The 14,248-nt window shown below is 41.3% G+C and overlaps 1 protein-coding gene across 4 annotated transcripts in view; it reads right to left on the minus strand.

The window, feature by feature from the left end:
• The window catches only part of rabgap1l (RAB GTPase activating protein 1-like), a 100,086-nt gene extending 86,635 nt beyond the window's left edge, over positions 1 to 13,451 (minus strand). Inside the window, exons 1-9 of one of the 4 annotated variants that reach the window (XM_034583767.1) lie at positions 13,313 to 13,451; positions 8,171 to 8,397; positions 7,678 to 7,843; positions 5,517 to 5,721; positions 4,511 to 4,685; positions 3,579 to 3,736; positions 2,863 to 2,973; positions 987 to 1,053; positions 604 to 706 (exon numbers count right to left, since the gene is read on the minus strand). In XM_034583767.1, coding sequence (XP_034439658.1) covers positions 604 to 706; positions 987 to 1,053; positions 2,863 to 2,973; positions 3,579 to 3,736; positions 4,511 to 4,685; positions 5,517 to 5,721; positions 7,678 to 7,843; positions 8,171 to 8,308 — 1,123 coding nt within the window. In that variant the 5' untranslated portion in view covers positions 8,309 to 8,397; positions 13,313 to 13,451. Of the gene's footprint in view, positions 1 to 603; positions 707 to 986; positions 1,054 to 2,862; positions 2,974 to 3,578; positions 3,737 to 4,510; positions 4,686 to 5,516; positions 5,722 to 7,677; positions 7,844 to 8,170; positions 8,398 to 12,931 lie in introns of all 4 variants that reach the window. The other 3 variants (XM_034583765.1, XM_034583766.1, XM_034583768.1) reach the window with 3 other exon arrangements.
• Between the last annotated feature and the right edge of the window lie 797 nt (positions 13,452 to 14,248).

Consider the following 14,248-nt stretch of genomic DNA (forward strand, 5'->3'; position numbering starts at 1 on the left):
TGAATTGCATAAGAACGATCTCCTCACGATGCTGCTTTTTATTCAGTTCCTCTCACAAGTGTGTCCACAGCTCTGTTGGCTCTGCTGCCCGACGTGTTCACGCTTCCATTGTGCACAAACATGTCGAGCTTTGACAAGTAATGGGTCACAGGACAGTGCACAGACTATAAGTTATGTCAGAGAATGGAACAAAGCAATTAACACGTCCGAGCACTGCATAATTCCCAGACGTGACCTTGGGTTTTGTGACACTTCCATACGTACTATAATGTATGGAAAAATGTCCTACTTCATAAGATAACAATCACAAGTTCTAGAACAACACAATCTTTTCAGTTTTTATTGAAATTCAGGCTGTTCATAACCATAATGGAACAAAGGTATGTAGATTAAATCTTGCTCAACAAAAAGATTCCTCAATTCGTTATTCTTCAAATATCCCATTGTTTATGTACGCTGTGCTTTAATTCCAGAAACATTGAGACATTGAATATTTTCAACTGAAACATGTATTTATGTATGGTTGAAAATAAATGTAAACGTGTAAAAGAACTTGAAAGTTAGAAGCTTGCTTGCTTTGCCTAGTATATAACTCGTCCTCACCTTTAGGTGTGTCTTCATTCAGTGGCTGGAAGACAGCCAAGTTGGGGTTCCACGTTCCTGTGATAACGTAGGCCTTCCCATCAGAGCTCTTCCCCATCGACTCCTGTGTAGACATTTATCCATTTGCTTATGTTCTTGTTACACACATTGTTTTATATAGTGTAAATTACAAGTCACTTGAACATGACCCATAGTGCACACATAGGTGTTTAAATTATACTGAATACTCTTTCTATTCTATTAAAAAGGTTACAATGAGTTTAGTATTTCATAAATCAGTCTGCCTAGTCTCATGTTCCACGAACACAAGGCAAGTACACGACTTTCAATTATCATGATGTACTGTAAACTGTATCTCACCAATAAAACAAGTGTCTGCTCACCATGTCTAGTAGATGCATGTCACTGTTGCAGACTTTCTGTCCTGGACTCAGCAGCATCCCAAAACACCTGGAGGGAAGATGCAGGAGGTACAACGACAAATCAATACTCTGCTGCGGAGACAGAGTCTGCATTCACCAGCAGAGTGTACTGAGAGGAAACTTATAATATGGAATATACTATACTCAGTGAAGTAGACTCAGTGTAATCTTTTAGGCATGTCAGGCAGCCTCACATGTATAAGCCCCTTCCTGCTCTCACTGCCACTGCTGCCTGTGACAAACTGTCCAACTACGGTTGAACCTTAACAGAGACGTCCCTTACATCAACAAGGGCTTCATAGCCACAGGAAATTAAACAGCCAGAAAAAAAGTGAACAACTGGGATTATATTATCTACTGTTACTGTAACACCCATCAGGGGTCTCATTGTCACCTTATTGGATGGGTAAAGTGGTCAGTGTTCCATCAACAGTCAGTCCCAAAGCAATCTATACTGAAGAAGCAGGGTTTCGTGTTATAAGCAAGTGCCCTCAGCTTTAGGTTCGAGGTGCCATCAAGTGGTCAATGTGGGAATCTCAGTTTCAGAGTTGAATTATGTAAGAGTGTGTTTACAGTATATCCATCACTAATCCACTATGGCTCTAACTGATTTCACAAAGTAGGGGTCAGATGTCTTGTGACAGTTCAACAGGATTAATAAGCTTGGAAAGAAGACACTCTCTTTCTAACAAGGAGGCCGTTCAGCTGCTCAGCTGCAAATACACAACAAAATGTACGCAATCATGGATGCACATGTCGCAAAGCTCAAAACACTTTGAGGCTATTAAAGAAAAATTATATTAATAAACCAGATTCATATAAGGTCACTGTGACCTTTGACCACTGAAATCTAATCAATCAATCAGTATATCCAAGTTAATTGTAACGGATGTAATGACATTCCCTACGGGCAGTCCTAATGTATCCCATTCACAGGGATCCGAGGTCACTGTGACCTTGACCTTTGACCTCCAGGCACCAAAAATCGAATCAGTTCATCTTTGAGTCAAAGTGAATGTTTATACCACATGTAATAAAATTCCCTTTGGCCATTTCTGATATATTGTGTTTAAACCATCACAGTTATTTGACCTTGACCTTTTGACCTTTGACCCCCTACATCTAATCAGTTCATCTTTGAGTCTAAGTGAATGATTGTACCAAGACAAATCAAACAAACATACTTTGTGAGGCCAGCGTGAGCTTTGACCTTTTACCACCTTTTACTCACGAACATCCTTGAGTCGAAGTATATATTTGTACCAAATTTGAAGAAATTCCCTTTAGGCATTCTTAAGATATCACATTCATGAGAATGGGACGGACAAACTACCAGAAAATATAATGCATCCGGCCACTGGCTGTCACCGACGCGGAGGCATAATAAAAACATAAACACAGGCTGCGCACCTCAGAAAGGATCAGCTCTGAGCACAATAAGCGTTTCCACTGACGCTAAAAATAAAGGAGAGGGCAGGTGCTTGTCTCCCTCTGAGAGCAATAGGAGGTAAAGGGTAAGGAAGACATGGGGGAGTGATGAAGCTGACCTAGTTTTTCAGGGCTACCGTGCCACAGGAGCATGTAAACACATAAGAATAAGTGCGATTTCAAGTGTATTGTTGTTGCAGTATTTCAACCACTGAGTTTGTCCATTTCAAGCAGCCTGGTGCTTTCATAGGAAACCATAAAGATATTCATAACATGGCTACGGATTGAATATGCAATGTCCACCACCAGCATATTTACAGCAGTGTTTGAGAGCTTATCATCATTACCTCCTACCTCGATTGTCCTGCTGAAACAGATGACTACCTACAACAGCACAAAGACAGCTCACCTCTCAATGCCCAGCTCCTTGTTGCACATTTGCTGAACTGAGATGACGGCCTTCTTCTGGACGCCCTGTCGCAACTTGAAGTAAAACTTATCTCTGTCCTTTGGCACTGGACTGTGTGGGGGAAGAAGGGGGGTAATCACATCAAACTTCAGGGACTTAGATGTAATTCCATTTTGACTTTGTGCATTGTACTGTGATGTTCCTTGATGTAACTGGAACTTATTGTTCTCTTCCTTGATAAAAGTTTATTTGACAAATATTATTAATAATTATAGATAAAACATGACATGCAGTCCATCAAGTCCACTCCTTAATGGAATGTATATTACTGGCATCTGATGAACGTTCAGAACTGCTATTTTAATGTTTATTTCAAGAGAACAGATAACTGTAAGAAAATTAAAAAAACATTCCTTGTGAAAATGAAAAAAGCCTCTTACTGAATCAATAGGTTTCATGCTATTTGCAGATGAACGATAACAGACGGATCAAATACTATTGCAGCAGCAAATTAACAATAGAACACACATTTCTAAATAACATTTTTTGTGATACTAAGATGATACAGAACTACATATATGACAAACAAATTAAGGTTCCTCCATTAAAAAGGCTGTTTCTCATGTAATAAGACACATAAGATATACTGAACACACATTTATACTCCAGAGTAAAGTGTATTGATCTGCATGAGTGTGTATTCACAAAACAAGTACCTGAAGTTGCCCTTGCCATCATCCTCTTTGATTTCCAGCGACACAGTGAAGGTGTAGAGGTCACTGTCGGGCGGACCGGACAGCGTCGTGTCCCTGATGTCTGCCGGCCGAGAAGAGCGTCGAAAGGCTGTGGAGAAACTGTAGAGGATCCGACTGACCTGGGTGGAAAAAGAAGAGGGGAGATGATGAACTTCAGACAGAGAGTTAAAGAAGTGGGAAGGATTAAAGGGTGAGGACAAGAGAAAAGAATACATCTTGCTTATGAGCAAACAGAAACGATAAATCAAATGTTACAAAAGGAAATGAGTACATAGAATAAATGTACACAAACAGAAATTAATAGAACAGGAACATTTAAGGGATAGAAATAAGTAGAATAGACGGGAGATTATTGAGATCAACATAACAGGAGAACAGTGCCCTCAACTGGTTCAACAATGTCACTACATCACAATACAGTGGACATACTGTACGATTAAAAAACTGTAATATCTGTTCTTATAAACATCTGAGATTTTTTTTGACAGACACATTATTTGTGGAGATTTACTGTAATCGTTACTGAGAGTGGATTAGGCTGTTTTCCATTTCACACGCTTGGTACAATCATGATGGCTTCAAATTATATCTGTAAACGTGGCAATGTTGCTTCCTAAATATAAAATGTGAAACTTATAAAACCAGAAGCTTTATGTTTAGTCTCCGATCCAACTTGTTGTGTTATATCGTATCCGTGGAGTGTGAGCTTTTGTTTACCTGCTTTAAATTCTACTGAAGCAGAAGTTCTTTTTAATTATCGTTTCCTGCTCATAACAGCTTCCTTGATGTCTGCTATCCCGTGTCTCAATGGTATTGGATTACATGCAGTACAGTGAACTGAACACTATGTTGAGTTGTAGCTTGTAATGGGGGCCAACACGCATGAAACTCACAGCTTCTTTAATGTGGCAGGAGAAGACGTGGATCTGGAAGTCCTCAGAGCTCCGGTAACTCTCGGTGAAGGAGAAACAGTCGCTTTCCACTGAGCCCTCCTGTCCGCGAGCGCAGAACAACACCTTGTAAATGGGGAAGGAGGCGATCTCTGTACCTGAAGCCTGGTCCACAATCCTGCAGAGAGTCAAGGTTCAGACTAACAATCAATACAGACGTAGGCTGCGGATACTAAACTTTAATTTGAAAATGGTTTTAAGAGGAGCTAACCTGTTTTGGTCAATGATAAATTTTTTACAATTACCACCAAAACTATTTTTTTGTGACCCGACATCCCACTGAAAATATTTAACATCATGAAACATTTTCACATTGTGTGTAGAACTGGCATTAGATAACTTAGGCTAAATATGAGTTTGTACAAAGACTCAAGGAACTGAATAACATTTTATATTCCATTCAGTAAGTAAGTAATCATTGTCATGGCATTTTCAACACAGTCCAAAAAAGTCACGTCTCATTTCCTCTGTGATGCATCTTCACATTTCATGTTCCCCTTTCTCTTAATGACTCAGGATGGTTGAAAAGTTTCTCTCAACTCAATTGAACTGTAAGTTCATTTCTTCTGCTGGATATCAACCAGCAGATGTGATGTGGACGTTCGATAAACACATAATTCATGATGATCTGTTCTCGTTGTTCTCCTAAGTGACTGTTTATCTGCTGGAGCCTGTGAAGTATAATGTATCAAAGCTTTGTAGATATACCCTGGTGTCCTCTTTTTTACTGTACCACTACCACAGCTACCATTAGGTTTTGTGATTTTATCTATTATGATCTATTATTGGACCTCACAAGAAGTCTGTAAGTCCACGATTATAGTGTCAGCAATTCCTTTAGTGTAGCTTCTTAACTCTTACTCTAAAGTTTAAATATCCATAACAACCATTCTCAAAAAACGCATCTACTTTTCTTTTCATCTTACTTCAATCTTAATACATTACAGACCTGACTGAGCCATCTGGTCCGCAGGGGACATGTAGGGTGATGGGGATGGGGATGGCGCTCTCTGCTCGCAGGGTGGTCATGGCCCCCTGTGCCTCTGCCTCGTTGCGGGGGGCTTTGACCCAGGTGCAGCCCAGGTAGGACAGCTTGTTAAACTGGACACTGTCCTCCTCCAGGACCACGGGGCTGGACGGTGCTGGACATGCTTCTGTGGACACACAGAGTGGTTGTGATGGTTTTCATTTTCCTCAAAAGTTGTAATGTACTGTAATTAGGGGTTTTCTGTGCATATTCCGAAATAAATGGATTGTCCATCTCTTCCCGATAAGGGAAATTTGAACTAAGATAAAGCAACATATCATGTGAATCTGTCATTCCATAACAGCATAATGAGAACAGAACCTTTTCTGAACTTTCACATCCTGTAGTTAAACAGGTCCACGACAGAGTGGTGAAAAAAAACTACAGTTGCTACGGCCTTTAACCTGAAACTTTCACACTTCCCAAACAGGAAACCGAACAATGAGCAGCGGCTGGATTTCCACTGCTGAGTGACTATTTCTTGACCCCACACTAACCATTTCCTCTTGCCTCACGCTGCAGTTGTGCATTAACACAAAAAATAAAGTAACTGTAAATGAATTCAAAACAAGAGACACGTAGTCTTAACGTAACATTCCAGTTGTGATTTGTTTTTGGATATAAGCATGTGAGTAAATAAGTGAGTAAATAAAAAAAAAAATGAAAATTCTGTCTTGACAAAGAAATGTAATTCTATGGTGTTGGAAATAAAAATATCCACCCACACATGTGTACAAACACATATATGATATTAATGGTCATCATTCTTCTCAAGCACCTGAAACTTTCACTTTCTTTCACCTGCTGCATTTATCAGCTGTGAGATTTACATGATATTTCACCACAGACATTAATGCTAAAATAATTACAGCATATGGTACAATGCAAAAGTTTGGACATACCTTGTTTTTTTGCAGTTTTCCGTCGTACAGAAAATTTCATTTTTAGCATCACCGTGAATTTGACTATTGGTCTGCAGACAGAGAAATGATTGTGCTTCCTTCCTCTGTGACACAGCATCAGTATGTTTCATATCACTTGAAACTGCAGAAGGGCTTTACACATGACTACACGATCGCTTAAAAATACATACAGAGGTGATTTTCACTTTAGTTCATCTCCTCACATCCTGTGTTTGCAGAGCTAATGTCCTTATCGCTCAAATGACAGGGTGGATTTACATGTTATTCTATTTTTATTTCAATGTTTATTTGGTAGGGAGGGATACAATATATAGAAAATATCGCAGCAATAATCCAGTGCAATGCATCACAGCATTTGTAGCAACTGATAATTCCAAATGCTTGTCCCTAGAAGGGCCTTTAAGACAATAAACACATTATACACATATGTATTATTGTTTTAAACTCATTTGGAAACCAGAACCGTAAAACAAAATCTTAAGTACTGCCATAATGCAACACCAAAGTTTACCAGGGCAATATCATATCAAACAAATTCAAACCTTTCAACATAATTAGGTGACTTCATAAATCCCACATAATAGAATACATTTTCCACCATTGTTGCAGTTTTAATGATGAGGGACCTCAGAGGGTGTTGGAGCCTGTACGTTGCTAATGCCTTGTGCATGCCACGAAGGTAAACAGTGAAGTATATCAGTCACAGTACAGAGTGTTGGTCTTTCTTCTGATGTCTGGGCCAACCCGTCCTTGCTGATATATGCGGCATTGAAGCAATGTCAGCAAGTTCAGATAGCCGCACGGCCAATCTGATACGGTGAGACTTGAATTTGGTTTTTTCCAATGGTATGCACATGCAGCTGCATCTTTTCAAGGTTCTCTGGTCAGTGTTAAACATTTTTTCGTCCAAGAATGCATTACAAATTGGAATTTCCACTCTGATATGAAATACCAGTGAAGTAAGTGATAAGCCAAGTATGAGCACAATCAGAAATAAATTGTTGGGTTTCTTTGCCTCAAATGCTAAAATCTGTGCAGCAAAGCTCACTGAAATATGACAATTTATGAAATTAACTGCTTTTTGACACTAATATTCTGTGAAAAAATAAATAAGACAGTAACTGTAGATGGAGCTGAAAGATCAAGAGATGAGAGTATACCTGGAGGCGGTGGCTCCAGGACTTGGCTCTCTGGGTCCTTGTGCTTCTCCATTTTTTCCACGCTGCTCTTCTCCACCTCCACCTTTACCTGACCATCATCATCATCATCATCATCCAGCACGTCCTCCATGGCTCTTTCCAGCTGCTCGCTTCCATTCCAAGACATCTAAGGAATAGAGGAAAAGGGGAATTAACATGAGAGGTCAGGGACAGAGAGCAACAAGGAGAGATTAAACATGGTGAGGAAAAGGAAACATTTAGATAGATGACGACAGACAAGGGCTTCCTCACTCCTTTGCCAAAAGTTTGTGAATCACGTGCTGTCAACACGCCTTCCTGGGTTGTAATTACACAGCAAAACCACATGAATACTTCCAGGTAAAACTCTCTTAGCTGCTCTGGTAAATCTTTTGGTTTAGTTTTGGGGGAAATGAAAAGTACAACTTGCACCATTCAAATCAGGTGTAAAAGTGTGTCCAGGTGTGATTCTGACCTTGAGTCTCGGTTTGCCCTCAGAGCCCTGTGGTGACCCTGCTGCACTGGGCTGTACCAGAACAAACTCCTCACTGGTGACGGTGGCCACGGACTCGGTGGAGCTGCTGACTTTTCCCAGTGAGGAGCTGTCATCCATGGCTGGCTGGTTTACTCAGGGTCAGCGGGGGAGACCAGGGTTCAAGCTCTCCCCTTCCCTCTCCTGTTCGCCCCAGCTCTGTACACAATCTGCAGGCACAACAAATGGAGCAACATGAAGCAGTTTAAGCATTGAAATGGTTAAAGCAACACTATGTAGCTGTTTCCTGAGCAACAGCGCCCTCTGCAGCCACATGTCGTGGTTAATTCTGTTGTTCTCTGCAAGAGCTCAAGTAGTTTTCATCCAGAGAAAAACAAAGCCTCTCACTCACTGAACTGAAACACAACTGAACTGTGGATATTACCCATGATCCCTGGCTTCCTGAACCAGAAGAGCTGCAGCTGTAACAAATACACCAAACTCTGTTAAATTACTTGATATTTTTAAAGTTTCCCAGCTGAATATTGGAGATAAACGCTGTTAATATTATGACTTCCGTGTCTTTTTCAACTGCTCTACAGTTTGGCATTACTCTTGCCCTTCCGGCCATGATTATAGGGATTATAGGCTGCAACTATCAATCAGTTACACACCTCTCACAGGAGATGCTACCCCCTTACCAAAGATACACAGTAGAGTGGGAATGAAAGCCGCACCATTCTCCCTGTTCCAAGACAAAACTATTTTTGAATTCTCCTTTCAGCAACTTTCTCAATTATGTGGTTATAAGATCATAGGTCAAAGACCACATTGAGTAGGAAAATCTATTGAGAGGTCGGTGAATGTTTTGTCATTTTCAATAAATCAAGGTTTAATGTGTCACAATTTATGTGCTGTGAGCCGCTGTGTCACTGTAACGTGCAAAGCAACTCGGCTCCAATACAAAACACACCCGTCATGCACACAGACACACCAAAGACCTGTCAGACAACAGCAAAACAACTTCCTGGTTGTGGAAACCACATTTTGGTTTCGCCGTAAGTCGATGCAAATATGACTCTAAGCAACATGTCATCTCTGAGTTAATGACACCCACACAATATCCTGACCTGAAATTAAAGGATTACATCCTCATGCTTCAGTGTTTTTCTAACATCAGCTATTTGTTTCTGTTGAACATTCAGTTATTATCTTAAGCCCTGGTGGGGCAATATTGCAACAGTTAGAAATCTACTGACGTAGTTACATCCACCATTGTCAGATGAGTGACAACACATTTCCAGGTATTTCCTAATCAACTCAATTTATTATTGAAGTTTTATGGTTTTCAATTGAAAAGAATTGAAATTTAATTGTTGAGCTGGCATTATTTGTATGTGTTTTCTTCCTTTTACTTCTACAGACTCAGCACCAGAAGACCAGCCCCCTGAACATGTCTTTCTGCACATCAGCACCAGCCCATTGTCTGTACATGTTACATCCTGCTGGCTCATTTGTTTTGGTGTGAGGCGGCCTGCACCACAAACAAACACGTCAAGAGGGATACTTAACCTTTACTGTGAGCAAGAAAGCTGTTCTGTTTCTAATATACAATTAAGAAAGTCTTCAAAACAGTTGTAAAGTACTGTTAAAATAAATAAACAATATAAACAATAAACAATCAGGAGTACTTTAGTGAAGCCTATAACACCTACTGCTTCAAAAGCCACATTAACCTCCTACTAAAACAAATTTACAAATCATATGATCAATAAATGTCTTGTTATTTTGGTAATCGATACGTTTTTATCAACAAAATTGCCCAAATGTATGGATTTCAGCCACTAAATCATACAAATTTGCTGCTTTTCAGTTTTATATCATCATATATGATACTAATATCATTTTTTTATGGACTCAAATATTGGAAATAAATATTAATATAATCTGTAATAAGTTACTATGTCCAACCTGAAATGTATCTTTTCATAGCCATTGCCAATACCAGTGCACCAACATCTACTTCTTTTATAGATTTTGTGTAAATGACGTACAGCTCAAGCAGCTGGGGTTCAAGTTTAGAGTTTATGATGATGCTGTGGAAGAACAACACACACACACACACACACACACACACACACACACACACACACACACACACACACACACACACACACACACACACACACACACACACACACACACACACACACACACACACACACACACACACAAAAGCATGAAGGGGGTCATTCATTCACTCACAGTGACATGCTCACATGCACACAAAAGGCTTTCATACACACTTAACCCGGGCAAATCAAATTCATATACACATGTGCCTCCACGCAGACATACATGAGAGCAGCAACGGCATCATGTGCTCCGATCACACCTATTCAATTACAAGGAAAACAGCATGAAGCAAAGAAGTGAACACTCTCACTGATTCACTTCGCTGGACAGAGCTGCAAGATAAGAAACACAGATAGTGTAAAGGCAGGATGGGAATCTATGTCGTTGAGAGGAAATGTCCACCAGTTCCACGTCTCTTCTTCGGATGTCAAACTGGTTCTGAATCATGTGATGAACACACGCCAACCACACTGAAGTGGTTATTAACTTTTAAGTAGAGCGCATTCCTAACATGATGACCCAAGGCTTTGATTAGTGCATTTGCTGAGATGTTATCATGTCTGACCTATTACACTGAAATATGGTGGATGCCTTTGAAGGATTTATCAATTGAGGCCTAATTTATAGGGATCCATGAGTTTTCAAGTAATAACAGCAAGTAATTACACACATATTAGACAACAGTATTCATCTAGATTAGACTGTTTCCGTTCTCTCCCAGTCTCAGTGTCCTCCGGTGGCCGGGCAGTTGCTTTCTCACTGGCTCTGAACACCAGAGCAAATGTACACCCAGTCATTACCAGCCTTCTCCGCCAGTCCCAGTTGGCAGACTTGCTCGCCAACAACTGCCTGTGTGGAAACTGTGAATGGCCAGTGGTGTAGACAGACTGCATAGCACCCACAGGAGCTGGGCGAAGCAACTACGTCATGTCTATGGGTGCATGTCTTTCTGAGGGTTGACTAGCCCTGCTGGGATACAACAGTATCAACAGACAGAATACTGTAATTGCTGTTTGAGAGTCGAGAGGGATAAACCTCATTTAAGGTCAACGATTGAAATGCAAACGTTGTGATCACATTCAATCTGAGGGAAGTTTTACAAAGTGAATGATGCTGGGTGCATCAGAAACAAGAGGCATGAGTGAGAAAGCTTCTGTCACAACAATGTAGAGTTGGGTGACAGGTCAATCTGGTGATGGGTGGTGCTTCTGATCTTGTGTCTCTTCAGACTGTAGGTGATGGTGGCTAAATAGCTGATGTATACCTCCATCTGCTTCATGACCTGGCTGACCTTGTTGTGAAGAGGATAACTTGAGGCTGACCAACTTCAACCTGATGTCAACAGTTTGCTGCCTCCAAATCAACAAGCTGATTATGTGTCATGAGCACACTGGACATACCTGTCATGGCAACATGGCAAACCTGTTCAGTAGTGAATAATATAAAGCCATTGTTAGGGTTAGGCTGGTTATGTTTGACTAACTTTATAAGACACTATACATTTGAAAAGAATTGCCTACGTGAAATATTTAGTCCTGTCATAATATCAGGTTTTGCCCCTGTTGGCCTTGTTCATTAATCCGGTTTATAACAGGTAAACTGTAACAAAGGTGTCTCAAGCACTGACAGGTTTGGGAGTTAATTTCCCTATACATGTAATTTTCCTTCTGTTGAAGAATCCATCAGCGACAGTGACTTCAATAAGTCCAAAACATCTGAGCCAGGTGACTCAACACATCCCCAGTAAAACAAAGAGGTCAGCTATTACTGCAGCTGGGACAGAAACCAACTCAAGTGCCTTTTAGTGACACCCAACACCTGTCAGTGAATTACATCCCAGTCTAAACCTGCAGCCATAGTTCATTTTATAGTCAAACACACACTATCTGCTGGTTTGTCTGTTTATTCCCAAATGCAAACATATACCTACAACCATGAATATAGTCCAATGCAAGGTGTTATTCCATATACTTGATGGTTTTGGAGTGAGCTCTAAAAAAGACCTCCCTCATGTCAAAGCAACATCTTGACAACACGACAGGCAGAGGCAGTGATGTTACTTGTGTATTTTCTACTACACGGTCGTGAGCTTCTCCACTCACATAAAACTCAACTGGATGAAACGTGTCAAGCAAAAGCTGCAAAGAGCCTTTTCTGGATGAGACACAAAAACAATGCAAATCTGTGCTACCTGGTGGAACCATCTATGAGCTCAAGTGCTGATGCTCCAGCTGTGGATTCAGTCAGTGCTCGTAAAAAAAACAACAGCCATGGCTTCAAATGTGAATGAAACATTGTCTTGTGCAATGTTAGGGTGTGTTTTCTTTTTAGTGTCAGGCTGTGAACTGTGCTTCCTACAGTCACTGGTGTCTGCAGGGCCTGGAAGAGGCTCATCCCACAGCCTCCCAGCAGCATCAGTAGCAGGGCTACCTCCTGCATGTCAGCCTTTCCCCTTCGCAACGGCACTTCAACCGACATTTAGTGGATTCAATCGAATGGCCGTGGCTCTGGGTGGTCAAGCACAACACCACCAGGAGTCCTGCACAAACGCAGACCCCTCTTTTACAGCAGCACAGGGAGGAGGAGGGGGGGGGGGGGGACGGACTAGCTAGCGACAGGCTAACTCACCCGTTACAGTCACTGAAGTGGGATCCTCGCCGCTGTTTTACACACAAAAAAAATGGGGTTTTGGAGTAAAGCAGGTCGCTGACAGCTAGCTAACAGGTGAGCGGAGCCCAAACAGGAAGTGTGCGGTGCTATGCGTTGCGAGCTAAAGCTAAGTTTGGCTAACGCTAACCAGCCCAAAGTCCAGAAACAGTTGGAGCAGCAGAGGCGGAGGAGCGGGGCTCTCTCTCTCCCTCTCTCCCTCTCTCTCTCTCAGCGACACCCCGCCCGGCTCCGGGGCAGGACCGACGGGAGAGGAGGAGGACACCCACCCTGCGGCCCCCGCGGCTCGTACCTGCGGGTGTAGGACGGACAGAGGTGCGGAGGACAGAGCTGTCAACTCACTTGTTGGGATCGTGGACGAGTTGCTCGCTGCTAGCTGTCAAGAGGAGCTGCGCCCGAAGATCGTGTGTGTGCGGGAGGAGGAATCACTCCGTCCGGAATCGAAGCCCCATCTTGCGCATGCGCTGTAGTCCTGATGATTCTCTGGCTCATGCACGTCCCTTGGAGTTCAGGTCAGAAATGTGTTAGTTTGCATATATCACATAGAGAAGTTTCTGCAATATTACCGTTCAACATGCGCAATATTATATTATATTATAGGACTAGATGGTGAATACCCCTTGTAGGTTTTGAAGGTCTTCTTTTGCCAATTTTCGGGTAATGCTTTGTCTACTTGTATATATTGTTGTTTTATGTCCTTTGCACCAACCACACCAAGTCAATTTCCTGTATGTGAAAATATACTTGGCTAATAAAATAATTCTGATTCTGATTCTGCACAATTTAAAGGTTCAGTGTGTGGAGTTTAGTGACATCTAGTGGTGTCATTTCATGTTGCAGCTGAATACCCCTGACCTCACCCTCCTCACCCACCCCAAAGTGAACCTGTGGTAGCCTTCCAGATGTGAAAAAAACTCAAAATGTGTTTAGTTTGTCCAGTCTGGGCTACTGTCAAAAACATGGCGTCCTCCGTAGAGAGGAGCCACTCCTGATGTAAATATAAAGTATTTAAATATAAAAGGTCCATTCAGGGTAAAGAAAACAAACAATTTGTACAACTTAGATGAAACACACAGGATTATTTTATATTCAATTTCTGACAATAGATCCCTTTCACCTAAATCTTACACACTGGACCTATTCTCATTCGTGGCCAAAGGAAATACGTCAAAGGATAGTTCACTGGTCTCAGGGGTAAACTTTGTTGCAGCAGAATCCAATATCAATCAATCAAATTTTATTTGTATAGCCCATATTCACAAATCACAATTTGTCTCA

Source organism: Hippoglossus hippoglossus, chromosome 4, assembly GCF_009819705.1.
Source record: "Hippoglossus hippoglossus isolate fHipHip1 chromosome 4, fHipHip1.pri, whole genome shotgun sequence".
NCBI classification, from domain to species: domain Eukaryota; kingdom Metazoa; phylum Chordata; class Actinopteri; order Pleuronectiformes; family Pleuronectidae; genus Hippoglossus; species Hippoglossus hippoglossus.